Below are 19,882 nucleotides of genomic sequence, written 5' to 3' on the forward strand. Positions count from 1 at the left end.
TTGGTGAACTTGACAAATTCGTCTAAATTTGGCAAAAGTGGTCAGAAAGTTGAACAAATAAAACGAAAACATTGAGGTTAAAGGTTGAAAATATATATATCATTTTTTTAATTTCTTTTTTTAGATAGGTAGTATAAGGTAATATAATTAAACAATTTTTCAAATATACCGAAATCAATTTTCACAATGAATTTTGGGAAATATGTATTTTTAGGGGTAGCTTTAAAGATATATGTCCCCCTGAAAAAAATATTGTTACCATTGTTTTTATTATTATATAATATAATTTTATTGTCAATATTTATTCACTTTGAACAAACAGTAGATTGCATCTACAAAAGTATTTAGGCCTACCTAAAAAATAAATTTAAAGCAAAAATCTATTAGGCCTAAATATCTGTCAGACAATGTAGGCCTATTGTTTTTGTCTTTTTATAAGTGAAATCATTGATTTTGTTTGTTTGTTTTGATTAATGTTTTGTTTTGTATGTGTTTACTCATCAAAGAGTCCATTTTTTTGTTGGTTTTATCGATTCTACTTGTCACTGTCCCCCGTTTTTAGTAGTGTCCATTATCTCTCTCTATTCCATTGTTTTGTTATTTGTATTGAATTTTCTGTATTATTATTGATTTTGTAATCGCTGTTCTCCTTCTATTATAAACTATTGGATGTCGTAGGCCTACTCGTAAATGATACGATATAATCTTTACATCTGTTCCTTCTTTTTTCCGTGTCATGGTGGATTTAAATTTATCGTATCAGTTCACTTTTAATAAATGTGTTGAAAGATAATAATATAATAATAATGTTATCATTTTTTTATATTAATTGTGCTGTATTTTTTTACATCTAGGTGGTATTTATTTGATTATACATGTTACCATATTATATACCCCAAATAAAGATGCCTCCCCTCCCCCTAAAAACCCTTTTGAGACCAAAATTGACTTGCTGCGACCAGTGGTTGCCGAGATACAAGTACCTTTATTTATTTGTTTATATAAACCTTGACCCTGACCCTTTGACCTTTTGTAACATTTTTCAAAATGTTTTTCAAATAACAAAATATATATTTCGAACAATTTAAAACCAAATTGAAGTGTCTACGACCAGTAGTTACGGAGATAAATACATGCCCTGGGTTGTGGGTCAAAGGTCAGAAATGGCATTTCCGGTCATTTTAAACTAAAATGTCCCATTAGACTGAATATAAATGTATACCTTCTGATCAATTTGAGACCAAAATTACTTCGCTGTGACCAGTGGTTGTTCAGATTTAAGGACATATTGGTGTTTGGTCTTATGACCTTTCACCCTGACCTTTTGACCTTTCGCCACATTTTCAAAATGTGTAACCAAGCCAAAAATGATTGTTTGACCACCCTAAACCAATTTCTGAAGTCAAATTCTCTGGACCTCAAAGTGCATACGAAAGTTGATCTAGCTACTAGAGTATAGATCTTAATGATCATTTAGATTAAAATAATCACCTATTGTTATTGTATAACATCTTATTTATTATATTTTTTGTAGAGATTCAAGCTTTTGAAAGAATTGCGAGGATATCATATTGTAAAATACACGAGGGTATGCATGTATCCGTGAAAATTGAGAGAATAAAAAAACATAGGGAATCGACGCTGCTTTCTGTTGTGGCCTAACCTACACCCATTATGCGAAAGAGAAGAATATGAAAGTAATAGAGATATTCGATAGGAGCCAAACTAATCGACTCGACTAAGGCCATCAATCTCAGTTTAGCTGAATGCTTTGAAGTAGGTAAGTTGAAATACATTGTAAAACAATAACAAATAGTCGTGGCAATTAAAGTATATAGCTATTATATATTATACCAATAATAAGTAAACGATAAAGATGAGAACAAACTAAACGAACATCCACTTCGTTATTATAGTTTCCATGACAACTCCACACAATTTGAAAATTTGTCAATGTCTCATTCTTTTAATCAGTACTTGAGTATTTTTTTCTTTCATGCTCTTTCAATTAATTCCTCTCAAGAAGACATATTATATACAGTAGCATGTATGATAATGTACCAGATATAGATGAACCCTAAATGAAAAAGTCTACTGGGCCCAAGTATCGTATTAGGCTACTCGTGTTATCTAAAACATAGCAGGCCTTGAAGCATGATTCTGTAAAGTGAGAAATACATTTATATTACATTTTTCGTAAAAGTGTAGATAAGTCTACAAAATTGCTGCCATTGTGAGAGTGATAATTGTACGTCGTAGGTCTAAATAAATGTACATTGCCTAGGTGATTACATGTATTAAGCTAACATAATTTCACAGTTAACAGTCATTTACCAAACAAACAAATTTAAAACTACACTAAAACATCTTAACAGTCTTAAACAAGTTTACATGAACGGTACAATGCTAAGCGCATGGGTGTATAGGTTTCGCTATTATAAGATACAGTACTTCCAACTTTCCAATTAAACCAATAGACGTTTCGTCATCCAATTGCACTGTTCTTACTTAAAATAATTTATTTATACCCTTGTCGAAATAGCTCCCTCATATTCATCCACAAAATCTGGCATTTCCTCTGGTTTTAACGACTTCTTCAACCGCTGAAATAAAATTAAGCAAAACATCTTTTTTAAAGAAATTAACTTCAATAATTGGGTAAATACACATACCTACAAAGAGCACCATAAGTCATAATGTTAATTGCTCAAATTTTATTTTTATTTAATGATTATGAAGGTCAGATCTGACAGCTAAATCCATAATTATTTTTCTACGTAAACTATTAATACGTTTGTTAACGCTATGGTTGGCTAATGTACGTTTTCATTTGTCCATATAAAATACTAACATACTGCCTTATAATAATATACAATACAATCTCAACAATATAATTGCTATTGAATCATGAAGCACTGTTAATATATTCTCTTTTGTATATATACTTAATAAAAAATGCAGAAACAATCAAAAGATTTTGATTCATCTGGTTATGTTAAAATTAAATTATTATTTGAATTGAAACGATTAATTAACATAGAAATAAAACAATTAAATGGAAATTATGACAAATATAGTCATAATGTTAATCTGCTCAAATAGTTATTTTTATTTAATGATTATGATTATTTTAGGACGTCAGATCTCACAGTTAAATCCATTTTCTATGTAAACTATTAATACTTTTTAACGCTACATGGATGGTTAATGTAGATTTATATTTTGTCCATCTAAACTACTAATATAGGCATAGACCTACTGTCCTATAATAAAATACAATACAATCTCGACAATGTAATTACTAATATTGAACCATAAAGCACTGTTAATATATTCTCTTTTGTATATACTTAATACAAAATTGCGGAAACAATTAAAAAGAAATTAAATTATTCTTTAACAATTGAAACGATTAATTAACATAGAAATAAAAAACTAAATGGAAATTATGTCAAATATAGTTCTGTTTCATAACATTTTTGGTGATGAAATTACGATACATGTTCATTACCTTACCGTCTAATTTTACTTATCATAACTTGTCCCTATTATTTACATGGTACTTAGTTGAAGCACCTATTTCTTGTATTGCAAATTGGAATATTTCTTGCTAACGAAATGCGAGGAAATTGCATCGGAAATTAAGCATATTAAAATAGTAGTAGATATTACATGAACGTAATGCTGTCCTTATTGCAATGAGGTTCATTAATCTAGCAGAACTTCGATCGTTGAGTAAATCAAAAAGAAATTCAACTGTTCGGTCACGAGGTCAGACAATTAAAGTTCACAATTATGATTGTCATCGAAACAATTTAGGAAGTTTCATGTCTGTAATTTATGAAACTTTCTAATCACAGGCTTAATTGTAATCATAGTTTTTTAACCTTTGCTCTATTTTTTCTGAATATTTCATTTTCTATCATAAGCATGGTTGAATGTTCTCGAATAAATTTAATGTCAAAACACACGATGAGACATAGTTAATTATTATAAGGAGACTGTCTCTTCAAAGCGTATTTTAAATATTGCATTTGATTTTTTTAATTTCAGTTCATACCTCTATTCTATGTCTTTCTTTTTAATTCAATTGAATTTAATTTAATCAAATTAATAATAATAAATAATATAAGCCAAATTAAAGGCGAAGTTATGCATCGATAATAATTAAGAAAATGCATGGATATACCTTTAGTATTGTGGATCCATCTGTACGTAGTATTTTGTAAACCATAAATAATGGTATCCAGATGAGAGACGAAGCCATCATGCACCATCCTAGACCAATTGCCCACGTCGGATACACGTAACCATCGAATACCAGAGGTTTGTATTCGATTATGCCAAATATAACTATGAACTAGAAAATAAATTAGTAAATTGAAGGTGCTTCAGTTAATAAACCTCTAACGTGCAGAACAGTGTTAAACGCAAACATTATTAGGCCTATGCCTACATGATTTTCAGATGTGCCTATATCCCACCGATGAACGATTAATGCACATTATTATAAAATGCAAAACTACCAGGCCTAGTAGGATCACTAATATGTTTGGATTTTGGTTTTTGCATTATAAGGAACTGGTACAAAATAGGCTTCTGCATGTACATGTTTTACACATCGAACAACAATAATAATGCTCTGAACAATGTTATTATTGATATAGCCTAGTTTTGTTTTTGTTGTTTAGTATAAAATATAGGTACGCCGTTATTTATAAATATGCAATTTTTATGTAATACCACTTATGCAATTTTATTCATTTTCAACAGAGCAGTAGTTAAATTAAAATAGAATGTATTTATTTAAAATTGATTGTTCTTTTGATTCATAGGATTGTACTTTTTTCTTTACAAAAATGCCTAAAATTTAGGAGACAGACTTTCTGCTTCAACATCTTCCTGTAATAAGGGTTAACTACAATAGATCTTAAACTTGTTTTAAAACCAGGATATGGCAAAAAATGTGTTTTTCTAATGTACAGAAAATTGTAGGCTAATACTGTAGTTTGCTTGTTTGGAATTGCACATTCTTAATGACAATTTTCACTTTATCAGTTATTTTGATTTTTACCGTAAGAACTGTTGGAGTCAAAAAGCACCAACAAATTTTCCAATAAATTCCTGGAGGTCTACCTAGCATAGACTTCACGTCAGCTTCAAATCGACGATTACCGTAAATCCAAGCCACGGCAATGGCCTCTAGTAACACGATTGCAAGTAGAGTTGAAGCAGCTCCATAAGCGTCTATCAACTGTATTACATATTGTCCACCCTGCCAATACAATCGTTATAATATTCATGATGGTATATATTATTTCACAGTAATAAAAATTAATGATAAAATAAGTGGATTTGATATACTGTATATTTATAATTTGATATATTTGTGAAGAAGGGTATTATATCGTATGTTATTAAATTAAAAAATATGATATACAGTATCATATTAATAATAACAAAAGTAAAAAGTAAAATTACTCAAACTACCACAAGTAAAGAAATAAAGCTAAACGAAATAAAAATGAATTTAAAGAGATTAGATTTCAGTCGAGACTTAAAGGGCTCATTCAGACTTGGTTTGCCCGAAGTAAGTTGGCTTCATGAACCATTATTATCGCTAACTTACCCGAGTAAAATAATTAAAGCATGAATCGCGCCCAAAAAGAACAAGAGATGGACGCATAATAAGTTGGTTACACACCCACAAAAGTTAGCTATAATGGTACATGTGTCCAAGTCTGGTTAAGTCTGACCGAAGTGTTCCAGTAGCGACATAGAACCCTAACGAAGGGTCACCATAAGAAGGCTGCCGGGATAATTGAAGAAGAGGTAGAGTACATGCCGTATGCCTAATTACTGATATGTAGCGACGAAAGACCATAAAGAGACTTATAAATAAATAGTAGATATTTAAAGTGTATTTGCAACTGCAAACTGCTTACAAATTCAGTATTAGGCCTACATACGTAATTTTTGTAATGAATAAAAGGCCTGATGTTAAAAAATATAATGAAATATGTTCGTACTGCTTACATTGGCCTCAACATTATAAGTATCATGATGTTTAGGTATAATCTGAATGTCATGTCAACAATAGCAACGAGATTATTATTAAATAAAAGTAAATTGAGCTGCCTGAAAGAATTGTATAGAATGAGAATCAATATAGAGCCCTTGACTGGGCATTATTTGTATTCTGGGTAATGAAATAGATTTCTTAATCAATATTAACTAATTACACTATTAGACAGTGGTTTAGAATTGAATAATGTTATTGTTTATTGTTTTTATTTGTGATAGCCTGAGTCCATTACTCAGAGACCATAAATGACTTCAATTGACTGTATACACATTCAATAAATGTATGGCTATACCGTGATAAAGTTAATAAAGGAAAAAGTTCTTAGACCTAGTTCGACTAACCGTGTTTATCTATTGCTTTGATTGTAAATATCGTAAATTTATATTATAATACAAATCTCCTTCCAAATAAAGACAAAACACCACGTTTTGGATGAACCCAAGTAAAATGTTTCCTTTAATCTTTCAATTATAAAAAAAAAAAAAAAAACTACTATGAAATAAAATGTTTAAAGTAATACTTTGTACGGTAGTGCAGCCATGGAAACCAACATGATTACATGTATACCCTCACCCTGGGGGAGAGGCGCAAGGTTCTGACATTAAATTTCCATGCAAATAGAATCAACTGACCATATCTGTCCTGGAACATTAGTTACAGTCAATTCTTGGACAGTCGACGAACTCACTATCATAGAAAAATTCCATGACACGTCGTAATTTGATTTATTTATCTATTTTCAATGTTCTATACATAATAACTAGGCCTAAATATTAGTTTACTGGGGTGTAGGTGAAAAGCAACAGTTAGAAAAAAAAACTAATGCTGCCAATTAAAGCGATACATTAAAACAAGATTGAAAAAAATTCAACAAACATAAAAACAAAAACACACAATAGTCCTAATTGTATTCACATAACGTATAACATTCAGAAATATATTAGTTAATAACCATTGTATGTATAACAATATAAATCTGATTGTGCAATCAATAAAAAATATTGAAAGTCGTCATAATTTATCTGTAAAATATTCATAGTTAAAAAATGTTCATTTAAACTATCCTTATGTCATGCTCATGTTGTATTCTAAAACTTTGACTACACTATCAAACAAGTTTGACTAAAAATGTGTGATGTGCCCAAATATGGTAGTGATTTGACGTCATTGTGTCCATTATACTGTATGTGCACATCACGTTTAGTTTTCACACAGTTTGATAGTATAGACAGAGCTTAACGATACATTTATGTGATGGACATGTGATGGAATACCACGGAACTGAATACTGGACAAATAAAACAAAACAATTGTACGTACGTAAGTCACAGTTGGAAGTGCTCCAAGAAAAGAACACGTCACCAGACCCAACACGAACAGTTCACGGTGTTTACCGATTGATGTCGGGTATTCGTCGCTCCAAGCCGTGATGATCGATTCTAATCCACCAAACTGTGAAGGATATCACTAAATAGTTAGTATACAACAGATAATCCAGCTTTAGTGTAAGATTTAGGAAAATGTCCGTATAAATAAAATAAATATACGATATATGTGATAGTCGGCAAAACAAGTTACATTACATGTTTTAAAAAATGACACAAAATAAAACATCACAGACACATAAACAGTAGCAATGCAAATTAATTAAAATATGAAAACATTTTGGTAGCCACATTGACAACAATAGTTTGATAAACTTCAATGAGTTTAAATTGGCAATAGAGAAGAAACAGAAAAATTGAAATACATATAATAATAAAAATATGATAATAGATACAAATCATGAGTTTAGATATAAAAAGCTTTCAACGAATAAAAAAAAAATTTTCGACGCACAAAATTCCTTTCAGTATGGTTGTGTCTACTTTCAGTTCTAGATTGATGTAGGCATATACCATACCTAGGCCTAGGCCTATACCTTTTTAACATTACAGAATTGAACAACATTCAATCAAAAATATAATTTAAAAAAAACGCCGAACGTGCAATTTAATTACTTAATAATAGATCCATATAATGTGCAGTAGAACTAATACCGAACGGCACGTAATACAAAATTAACGAATCAGATTGCAAGGATACACACTCAGGTGAAAAAAAAAAAATTCCAGATGCGAAACGTTTATTCATAGTCTTTTATATTCTATAATTGTTTTCAGTTTATAACTGTTTTTACAGTAAATTTAAACAAATATATTGACTTGTTAACGTCTGACACGGTAAATTGTTTTATATAAATGTTTTACTTACTGTACTGTCAAGTCCAAGATTAATCAACATTAGGAAGAACATGATTGACCAAATACTGGACCCTCCAATTGTTGTTATAGCCTGAGGGTACACGATAAACACCAAACCTGGACCTAATGTTCAAATACACGGTAAGAATCAAACACATACAGTATTACGATATGTATCCGTACTCAATCTTCAATTATCGTTAAATATAATATTACAACTGTTTTATCACAAGAGTTATGTTTTAGATTAGGCCCCTAATTCGGGGTGAGGTAGGCTTTCCAAAATTAAGTTATATTATTTGTAATCATGTACCACCTGAATTATTAAGTTAGCAATTGTTTTCACTCGGTCAAACAGCATTTTATCGATTCTCTACAGTATCATGTTCGTGTAGTTAATCTTACCCTCAGTCGCAACGTCCTCTATATCTACCCCTTGCATGTGTGCCATGTAGCCTAGGAAAGAGAACACCACAAATCCAGATACAAAACTCGTAAAACAATTAACAGCACTCGTCAGCAATGCATCTCTGAAAATGGTAAAAAAGATAATAATTATAATATGTTTATAGTAGCATTTGAATTGGCTCTACGTTCAAACAAAGTGAATGTTTCTCCTTTTCTACTTCATTTTTAATTGTTGAATTGACCTGTTTTGTGCAAACAATGTAAAATGACATACACACGTACGGGAATGAGTCTATGTAAAATACATTAGATTAGTGGAATATTTACTTACCCATAACAGTTGTTTTTAGGGGGATTGTAACTTGCCAGAGCTAGCAAAACCCCAAACCCAGGGCCAAGTGAGAAGAATACCTGTGAAGCAGCATCCACCCACACCTATGAAAAAAAGAAACAAAAAGATTCGTAAAGCCAACTATCTGGTGGTCCTTTTTTGCATTTGCCATAATAACTGTGTAAATATTACCATCATTTAAATTTCAATACTATTTTAGTTATTCCTAAATACAGAACAAATTTGGTTGCAGTTAATTAATAAAATTAACAATTAATAATGATATTATTCGTTATTGATATTATGTATACAAACTAATAATTATTACATGCAGTTAAATATGCCTTGGTACTTACCCCAGCATTTAGTAGAGAGTCCCATCGTGGCCGTAGGTAATACTCAAGTCCATTGGAAGCTCCATCAAGAGTCACACCTCGTATCAGTAATACAATAAGCGAAACGTACGGAAAAGTTGCTGTTACCCAAACAACCTGTATTACAATAAAATTAAGCCTTACGGAAAGTGATAATAATGTATAATATAAACACAATAATACAAAAATCCTGGCGTAAAATTGAATCTATAACTTTAATAAAGAGTAAATCAAAATTCGAAAGTCACCAATGGAAAATGTAACTTTTCCGATTAAAAGTTTTCTACGATGATTATAAACTAAATAATATGCAGTACAACGATTATGTTGATTAAAAACATACCTTTCCAGAGCCTTTAATACCTTTCCAAAGACAAAAATATACGATAACAAACACTAAGAGAAGGCATAACGCCAGATCCCACTTTACTCCACTAAGTTCACCAATGCCACTCGAATGATGTGCCCCCAAGACTTTGCGACTAAATCAAAAGCAACAAATAAAATGTTAATAAAGTGTTCGTTCAATCAAACTGTTGCCGAGTGAAAATGTCTAATTGAAAAACATTATATTCAGAAGTAAATTCTAGTTTGACCTACTTCAAAATGTCTCTTTAAATCCCAATGTCATATTTCCGGACAAAGTTAATTTCTCTAAATCATTCGCAAAATAACACAAAAATACAAATAAGAATGTTTACTTACACGAAATATTCCTCTGAAGGGGAAATGAAATTTCTGTCCGATCTATTTGTCATTAGAGGATCTGCACAATTGTTAGTATTCCATGAATTACCACAGCTCGTCCATGGTAGATTGATTGTTAATGAATTGAACAAGTAATAAAATGACCAAGCTATCACTGTGTTGTAGTAGAATGATACGTACAGATTTATGACGCAGATGGAATAGCCGATTCCTAAAACAAGTAATAATGTTTCTAAGTGTGTGCATAATGTACGTTTGCGTATATCTGGTAGCATATGTGGATGTCATGCTATATTTATTTTATAATTAAAACATGTTGGTACGACAATGATTTCGTTCTTGTAACAATCCGGCATTGATACTTTATACATAGGATTAATAAAATAATATATGCATGGCAATACTTTGAACTTTATAGGTGTAACAATAATTCTGAGAATCTTAAAGGAGATGTTAAAGCAACACGCACGTGTTTTTGCATAAATAATGTGTTTTTTTATAAGCTACTGTTTAGAACAGAGTGACATAATTCACCCAACACAATCTACTCACTGAATTGATTATCATTACTCGTCAGTGAATAATGTGCTGGATAATGAGTAACTATTCAATAATTTACCTCGCTAATAAACTTTACCTTTAAGAAGTGGACATATTCTTTTCCATATGGTGATCGATCCAGTTCGTTGGAATTGGCCAAGCGCTAATTCCAAATAGAAAAGAGGTACTCCAGCTAAACACGCCATTGTGATATACGGAATCAGAAAAGCACCTTGAATTGAAAATGTAATCAATGTATATTTAAAGTAAAGAAATCAACTAGTTAATTTCAGAATCTTTTGGCAGTTATCAACATTTCAAATTTGCTAAGAAATGCTTAGGTAAAAACTAAAGATTGTGACATACCTGATTTACAAAAAATACATACAAAGAATATATGTGTGATAGCAATAAATAACATGTTTTGATTATATTCAATAGACATTTTTTATTTAACTGTATGGAGAAATAAATCAAAAACTAACGGCTGAATTATGAATTTAGAAGTGCAATTTTTTCTTTTATTCAATAACAGAAAAAGGAAACTGTACAGAACACAGCTAAATATGACAATATTGTTCTAGGGCAAACGCTCACATTATGAAAGTATAGGGTTACACAGGAAAATAAGATAACAAAATTGATATAAAAAATGTCAACAATAACAACATTTTAAAGCTTTCACATTAGCGGTCATATGCATGTATAGGACAACTGTGCATGAGATGGAGAAGAAAAAACTCTCTGAACTGGAAATTCGTTGAACATTGGATTGATGTCTACATAGATATTGTACAATGCATTTGTTTCCATACAAGTTTCAACAATATTTATACCAAACAATGATAATCGTTTCGTCTTTTATGGATGTACCCCATATTGCTTAACGTATGCACAATACATACATTTACACATTACCAAATATTAAAATAAAATAACTTTCACAATTAATTTCAAAGAGAACATGTTTGTTTCCTCCACGCCTTCATTTGTAACCTAATAAAACAAATTATAAACACGATTTACCTCCGCCATTTTTGTAGCAAATATAAGGAAATCTCCAAACGTTTCCTAAATCAACTGCGAAACCAATTACAGATAAGAGGAAATCCACTTTCTTATTCCATGTTTCACGATTGGCGTGTTTCGCTCCTTTCCCATCATCTGTCTGTAATGTTACTTCGCTATTAAATACAGTTGACGTACTATTAAAACTCACATTACGTTTAACTCCGTTTGTTATTTCACTGTCATCACTATATGTAGGCCTATTCTTTTGAATGCATCGACTTTTCTGAAAAGATATACAGCTCCCCATTGTTTCTCTTTTTCTAACCCTCTGGTAAATTTCAAACCGAGAGCCAACAATATAAAGCCAACGCCAACTTCTCTATGCTCTTAAAATATAAATACATTTCTTTTTATAGTATAATACGATTTGTAAAACTGTGAATACAATTATAGTATAATCATTATAAATTAATGTCAGATTTAAAGAACAAATAAAATGGTGATGTAGCATCATCATTGGACTAATTAGACTCCCATGACAATTAGAAGAATCAATTATATAGCTCAATGAACTTAATTAATATATGTGTCAAGTACGGTACCAAATATTAATTGATTCCGTCCTATTCCAATTCCCTTTTGTTATGGTATTTTACTTTATGTGCGCAAATATAGTTCCATATGAACCGTTTATAATCATAGAGTTTAATATCAGGTCAGTTAGTCAATTTAGCTAGGAACTAAGGCCTAATACCAAACGAAATAAATCCATTTTTTTTTCTCAGTAACAGAATGCAAAAACAATGATTGATCTCTTTTTTTGAGTGCAATATTTGACGGTTAGCATTGCATTGGCTCTCTACTTTTCTTTAACTTTAATGTTTGTGCTTCTGCATTTTTTTGCTGGAATAACGGTTGTTTTTTAGGTATTGACAAAGGTTTGTCCCAAATACGTGATTTTCTTCCATTTATTAGGCCGCCTTTCCAGTTCCTATATTATTATATGCCAGTTTTTATTGGACCTATTAAATATTAGTGCCTACCATAAAACCTAAATCATCATTAAATTTGTCATATGTCATATCAGGATATCTCGTTCGATACACAGAATTATACGTATTGTAGGCAAAAGGTATCAACCCATTGTAACCGCTACACACAACACGAAAGAATTAAAGTATCGACTTAAGGTTGAGGTGAGCGGAGTTCAAGTTAAATGGGGGATGGTGAAACTAGACACATATAGATAATAATAAATAGGCATAAATTAAAAGGAGTACAAAATAGTTGGCTTGTAGTAGATATATTATTATCATTATTATTCTAATTCATAATACAAAGAGATTTAGATAAATAACTTATTTGCTGACAACTGCCAGTCGGGGAACTTGTTCTCTTTTGGCGTGGTAAACATGTTCGAAGTTTGATAATATACACTTCACATATTTCCTCGTCTGTCTGTGGACTTTACACACGGATTCCAACTTAGGCAATATTCCCTCAACCTGAACTTGTTGAGCAAGGAATAACTTTAAATAAAACTTCTTTTGGAACGATGGAGGACCTGGCTGCTCTCAATAGAGTACATAGCCGTTTGTATTTAACTGTATATTTATATATATAACTACAGAAATCCTTATACAGGCTTCAGTAAATGATAATTTAGGTTTAGCTAATCATAGAATATTGAGTAGCAGGGTCAATATTACTATATACTCTATCTTACATTATAAACATACAATTAGCAATAAGTAGACAACATTGTCGAACATTTATATATTTACAATATATCAAATTGTATCTAAGATGAAAAAAGGCATTGCTAAGGTTTATTTCATTTTAATAACAAAAAATACATAAAAGGTAATACTAACTAGCTATGTATGTATTAACTTTTTAAACTTCTTTTGTAAGTGTATAGAAAAATATAAGAAAATTAAATGAAAAAAGGAGGTAATACGGAATTCAAAAATGTTACTGATGAAGCATGTTATGATTGTATGTAATGACATGGAAGATAAAATGAATGTGAATAAAGTTGTGTTTACGCTACAAAAGAGAAAAAAGGCTATGTACAACTAAATATTAAGCTGTAGTGTTTGTTTTTTCTCAACTCTGCAGCAGTCTATTTTATATGACTTGGTCCCCACCATGTTTTCCAAAATACATGCCTGGTCCACTCTGTAATGACAGATGATGGTGGCCTTATCTCCTTATTTGGAGTTTGATCAGCTGAAATTTGATAAATTTAGTCTCATAATAATTAATTCATACTCAAAGTATGCTGATGGTCAGCAATATCTTTGTTTGGTTAGTAAATAGGAATGTGATAATGTTGCATTTGCTTTCGACTGGCACACTTTTGTGGCATGGGTTACCCTTCTTGCCTTGGACTGGCCTACATTTGTAGCCTGAGATACACTATGTCCTAGATGATTGATAATAATGATTATAACGAGAAAGATTGTTTTAGTTCCATTTAATTCCATTCTATTTATTATAAAATTTGCATAAAATAGAGGCCTACATAGATAAATTGGGTTGCTCCGATAGCATATTACAATACAAAAAAAAAACGAGAAGTGTACGGTACAAAAGTCATGACACATCTCTAACATTCAGTGCTCTAATGGCAGATGGGTAAAAAAACTACGGAATCTATTTAGGCCTATACTATATCAAAAAATCCATCTGGACATCGACTCGACATGACAAAATACCAAACATCAACACTGTATCATCCTCTTTAACACACAATCATCGTCATTATCATCATCGATAGTTAATGGGCAAATATTCATCATATCCTCGTCATTATCATCACTAATTAGTAGGCCCTACTTGGTAATCACTGTGACTTCGAAATGTCATCTTTAATGATCTATTAGTATTAATAATTAGGTAGGTAGGTATATTATTCGATACCCTTATTAATCATTATCATCAATCTTTACTGGGTCATCCTAATTATATAAAAAAGTTATCAAAAAAAAAACAACCAAACAATACAAATATAAGCTAAACATGTGTCAACACGTGACAGTTGTAAAGCATGCTTTAATTTGCTAAATATGTCAGCACATGTCAAGTGTTTACGCTAATGTAATTACATTTGCTATATTTAATTAACGGTTGACCGAACGTACCATTACACTAGCTAAGGTGTACCTGTATATCACAAATGCATTTATTGTATGCCTATATTTACCCCCAGAAAATTAAACACGGTATATAAAACCCGGCTTTAAATCTGAAATTAAACATTTCTAATCTCCGCGGTTGGTTGGTGATATTACAATTGCTCGTTTCCTGAGACAATACGGCCAAGCGTGGAGAGGCGGCAACTTATTAAACAGCAATAAGTCCTATATAGCTTAATATCGTGTGCTCACGAGTTAATAAAAATGCATACATGAGTTGTCGATCGAAACTCTTCCGAAGAATACATCGTGGCCGTGCAACTTAATAGGTTTATGACGTTCTGCATTGCAATTGAAATCTAACGTAAAGAGCCACTTGTTGATTGTAGCCTGGTTTGAAAACGGTAACATCATATTTTTTCTCATGGTGAGTGCATGCCAATACATTCGTGGTCCAGCCTTGTATCCCATGTCAAGTAGTATTATATTATTCAACATTGGTTTTCATCAGAATTTGTCTACTTTGATATAATTATTCATTGAAGGATTTTCGAAGGTAAGTTTTTACCCTAATTTTAGGCCTATAAGGTATTTATTTTTATTTTTATTTATTCATTTCCCAACCATAGGCCTATTATAATTAAACTTTATTATTACAATGCTTGTCCCGATGATCATTAATATTTCAGAAATTTACGTTTACATTTTAAAATCCTTCTATTCGGCCTAGCCTAAATGGTAATTACTGCAGCTATGGAACAATAACGTAGGCCTATACTTTATTCAAAATTCACATGATTTATCCGTGACGGAGTTCCATTCAAACCATAATAGTTATCCAATAAATTGTTAGGAATCTATATCTAGATACATTTATTAAAAATGTTATGACTAAATTTTAAATACTAATGGGCTACCGTGAAAATAAATAATAATAATAATATGTAATTTGGAATGGGTTCTATCGAATAAGTAGTGCTGAAAAGAATGTGAATGTCTTAGTTAAGAAAAAAAATACGACGCTTTGGAAATAAAAATGTATCCGTTGTTCAACATTGTTGATCTGTCACAATTTAAATTAATTTTCTTTTGCCTAAATGCTACCCAAAATAAACCGCTCTTTGTATATAACAACAAAGAAACGTCTAAGTAAACATTTTAAAGGAATGTTTGCTTTTTAGAACTCAATGTCGACAAACATGTTTAAACATCAAAGCCGTCACTATGCCATGGGAATATTTTTTTTAAAAAGCGCAGTCATGTGTCTGAAATTAGCGTCCTATTTCTACTAACTAAATTACTACAATAATTATTATATAGCCCGAATTAATTGATTCTCTCGAATCAAAATAATTGTATTTCTTTTCTTTTGCTCAATAATGGATTAGAAACTTAGAAACCTAAAACTTAGGCCTACAGATCTTTTATTGTCATACAAACCAAAATAGTACAGTATGAAATTTGTCTTCTTGCAAAAATCCAACAATTTTATCAACAATGAAAATTCTAATTATCTTATCTAGGTTTGTTTTGATTAAATACACTGACTGCTGAAGGTAGAAAGGAATTCCTAAATCAAGTTGTTTTAATACGCATCATTCTTAATCTACCAGAATTATTAGCTATAACTCTCATGCAAGGGATGCGTATCATCATCGATAATATATTTAACTTTCTTATTTACAAGATCATTGCACATGTTTTCTAAAGGGTTTAAGTTTACGTTAAAGATTTTGCTAGCTGTATTCACTACCCTATTCAGTCTATTGTAATTGGCTTAATAATAATACTTAATCTTACTTAGGTAGAATAGGGAAATTCTTATACAAACTAGAACTACCGTCGTAGTGGCAATAAGTACTGCACAAATGTTAAATACAAAATGATAATAATTTAACAACAAAAGTATAACGTAGCATAATAACAATAACGTGAACTCAAACTGTCTCATGATACTCTCGTCTACCTTATTTTGGAATTTCTGATTTTATTAGATTTACTTCTATCAGAGAGATACACGTTTTATTATTGATGATGCAAAACTGTACTGTTGGTTTCTGAAATATAATAATTGTCACAATAATTATAGGCCTAATAATTGAATTGTGTATTTGTACAAAATGTAATCAAATTTCAATTCATATTTATTTACATTGGATATTTACATAATTCAAATCATAGACTATAAACCATTTCAAATTTCAAAACAGCTTGGTTTTGTTTGAATTTAACCGATAAGACCTATTTAGTCTTGAAATAATTATTTTTAATCTTCTTTTCGTGATTAACTTTATCAAAACTGCAAAAATGAGAAAACATTCAGTTCTTGAAATTGGCGTTTCATAACGTCCATCTAAAATTTCAGCTATGTCATTTTTGCATTGTGGGAATCAATGCCTAAATCGGTTGTCAGATCGGACAAGGTAGGCTAACTCGACGTTTTTAAAATTGTTTGGAGCATAATGTATACTGGAAATTAATCTCGAACTTGTCCTTCTGATATGGAGGTTCAAGGGATCTTGAAGGACAGGCTTACTATTGTGAAAATAACGCCTACCTTTGTATGATATAGATCTAAGTATCATGATGCCAACAGTAGTTGGATAAAGCAATATAATTCAATTTATTCAGAAGAGTGTTTTAATTGAATTGTCTTTTTCCGCAATTAGCATATCTTCACAATTGAATATCATTTCAAAACCTTTAAATTCTCCATTACTGTATTATAACATATTTAATATTAATTTGTTTGATTAGGCCTATCTACATAAATAATAATTTACTTAAGAGAAATGAAAGAAATAAAATGAAAATTAAAAATAAAGCTTTAAGGTCGTATCATTCGTAACCTATTATTTTCTAGTTTTCCATTTCTTTCTTCAAAATGTTATGTAACATTCTACAGCATTCGGATATTCTAATTTGAAACCTGTTGTAGCCTATTACCATCTATTCATAGATTCAAACTAGTTTATGTGTAAATTGTCGTATTTCGATTTTATTTCTATAAGTTCTGTTCAATTTGTTTTTACATCAGAATTTTTTAATAATGTTCCTTTTTTTAAATCGACTTATTCGCTTACTCTGGTAAGTCAGTGGTTTATTAAGTGTAAAGTATTGAATCGCTTAGTGTTGGTTTAATTACTGTGATCTACATTATAGGCCCATAACGTTAATTGCATGATTCATAGAATATTACCCGAAGTTCTGTCTACACAATTATTTTTTTTTTGTGATCAAAAATGTGATGTGGGCATGGAAACGATGACATCATACCACTGCCCTATCTGGGCACATCAAACATTTGTTTTTTAAAATATCTTGATAGTGTAGACAGAGCTTATTATAGCTTTTATATTAGCTTTTATTATTTTATACCTTATTACCTTACCTTATAAAATAAGGCAACTCAGGTTGGAATTGAAAAATAAGAAGAATATATGTTCAAATACTGGTAGGCCTATTATACAATGCAAATTTGTTTTATTATTGTTAGTTTACAGTTTTCGTTAAAAATTGAATTTCAATAAAATGTATAACTACAGTTGAGTGAAATCCATTAGAAAGCGAACAAAATAATGTTTTATTTTATCGTTATAATTTGATAAATATAGGAGACAATAAAAACAAATAGCAAAAATGAAAACATGTTTATAATCAGTAGTATACGTTTCAAGCTTTTGTATATTGATAAATTGTTAAATCTTTTGGATTATTACTTAATGCCTCGAGTAAAGTATCCAACAAAATGTCACAGTTAATGAAATACACGAACCAGCATACAGTTCAATTCAGAGATTATCAAACAAATAAATGAAAATTATCTTCAATGCTAGACGCCAATAATATTCATAATCGTCTACATCCGAAACTCAGAAAAAACTACAACAAACGGTTAAATAATCAATAGTAAAACGTATCGTGAAATATAAAATAAACTATTTGGATTAAAAGATAAGACAAACCGTAAATCACATTTAAAGAGCCTATATTTTGATTTCTTGGTACAATAAAGGAAAAATGAAACATATGATATAATGTTTTTAAAATGAGGAGAAAACACACGTAGTTATGTGTATAAAATTTGAATTAATAAAATCATACGTTTTTAAGGATGGTATTTCTATATAAACTCGGTCAGGCGTCAGAAATTTCACAACCGATTAGTCAATGCACAACTAACGGTGTAATTTTACTCATGTAATGAAACTAACACCGGTGATGCATCATTATTTGGAGGTTTGTCAACATTTAAAGGCAATTTTTTAATTCATGTCATGTCCATAGAAGCATCATGTTTATATTGAACGCCAATGGTTATTCAATATCCGATTAGACGAGTGAACAACTAAGTATTTCGTTTATATTACACTTATTATTGTATTTTGTATTGCTAAAAACATTATATGACATAATATAATAATGAGTCATTGACATTGAAACCAGATCGAAAACCAAATCGGTTATCATTGATTGTGATTTCATTCACATTGTTGAATTACCAGCCATTTTAAGATTATAATAACATTTTATAACTGTCAATAATTTGCTAATTTCTAACACAACGTTAGTTCAACATAAAACAAATAGAAAAAGAGATTCAAACACCGCCAAGTCAGAAACACGACCAGAAAAAATTGTCAACGTGTCTCACAGTTTGAATCACTTCATTTTATATGAAGATTGAAATGAATACTTCGACACATTGTGCGAACTCAATGATTTTGATAAGGTTAATTAGAACCGTTGATGGTAGGTCAATATTTTTCTATTAAGTTTCTTTATTAAAACCATTATATTAAAGGTGTAAATATTGACATTGTTAAGATATATTATCTTTTAAACGGGTGTGCCGTAGAAACAGTACAGGATACAGTAAGTAAAAACCTTCTGAATACTTGATTCACAACTCTGACTGGTGAGTTTTTCTATTTACCAACAAAAACAAAATCTTTCTTAAAATACATTCCACTCTTTGCGGTATATATGTCTAAAAATATATTATGTTATTATCCCAAACAGGACCTTTATTTTTATTTTAA

The 19,882-nt window shown here is 30.5% G+C and overlaps 1 protein-coding gene across 1 annotated transcript; it reads right to left on the minus strand.

The window, feature by feature from the left end:
* Positions 1-1,825: 1,825 nt before the first annotated feature.
* LOC140043615 (sodium-dependent serotonin transporter-like) lies at positions 1,826-12,063 on the minus strand. The gene is made up of 12 exons (XM_072088135.1): positions 11,716-12,063; positions 10,787-10,921; positions 10,147-10,360; positions 9,785-9,923; positions 9,424-9,558; positions 9,068-9,171; positions 8,734-8,858; positions 8,339-8,451; positions 7,406-7,537; positions 5,075-5,275; positions 4,190-4,360; positions 1,826-2,603 (listed from the first exon to the last, which is right to left on the minus strand). Exons 1-12 carry the CDS (start codon positions 12,005-12,007, stop codon positions 2,523-2,525), a joined length of 1,842 nt encoding a protein of 613 aa, XP_071944236.1. The 5' UTR covers positions 12,008-12,063; the 3' UTR covers positions 1,826-2,522.
* Between the last annotated feature and the right edge of the window lie 7,819 nt (positions 12,064-19,882).

This window comes from Antedon mediterranea, chromosome 3 (genome assembly GCF_964355755.1).
Source record: "Antedon mediterranea chromosome 3, ecAntMedi1.1, whole genome shotgun sequence".
In the NCBI taxonomy this organism is placed as follows: domain Eukaryota; kingdom Metazoa; phylum Echinodermata; class Crinoidea; order Comatulida; family Antedonidae; genus Antedon; species Antedon mediterranea.

Coding starts and splice junctions, on each gene's coding strand:
- LOC140043615 (XM_072088135.1), bottom strand. CDS start 12,007: ATGGGGAGCTGTATATCTTTTCAGAAAAGTCGATGCATTCAAAAGAAT. Junction 9,924..10,146: donor CCTTCAGAGGAATATTTCGT/GTAAGTAAACAT, acceptor CTTTTGATTTAG/TCGCAAAGTCTTGGGGGCAC. Junction 5,276..7,405: donor CACTTCCAACTGTGACTTAC/GTACGTACAATT, acceptor TTGTATTGGCAG/GGTGGACAATATGTAATACA.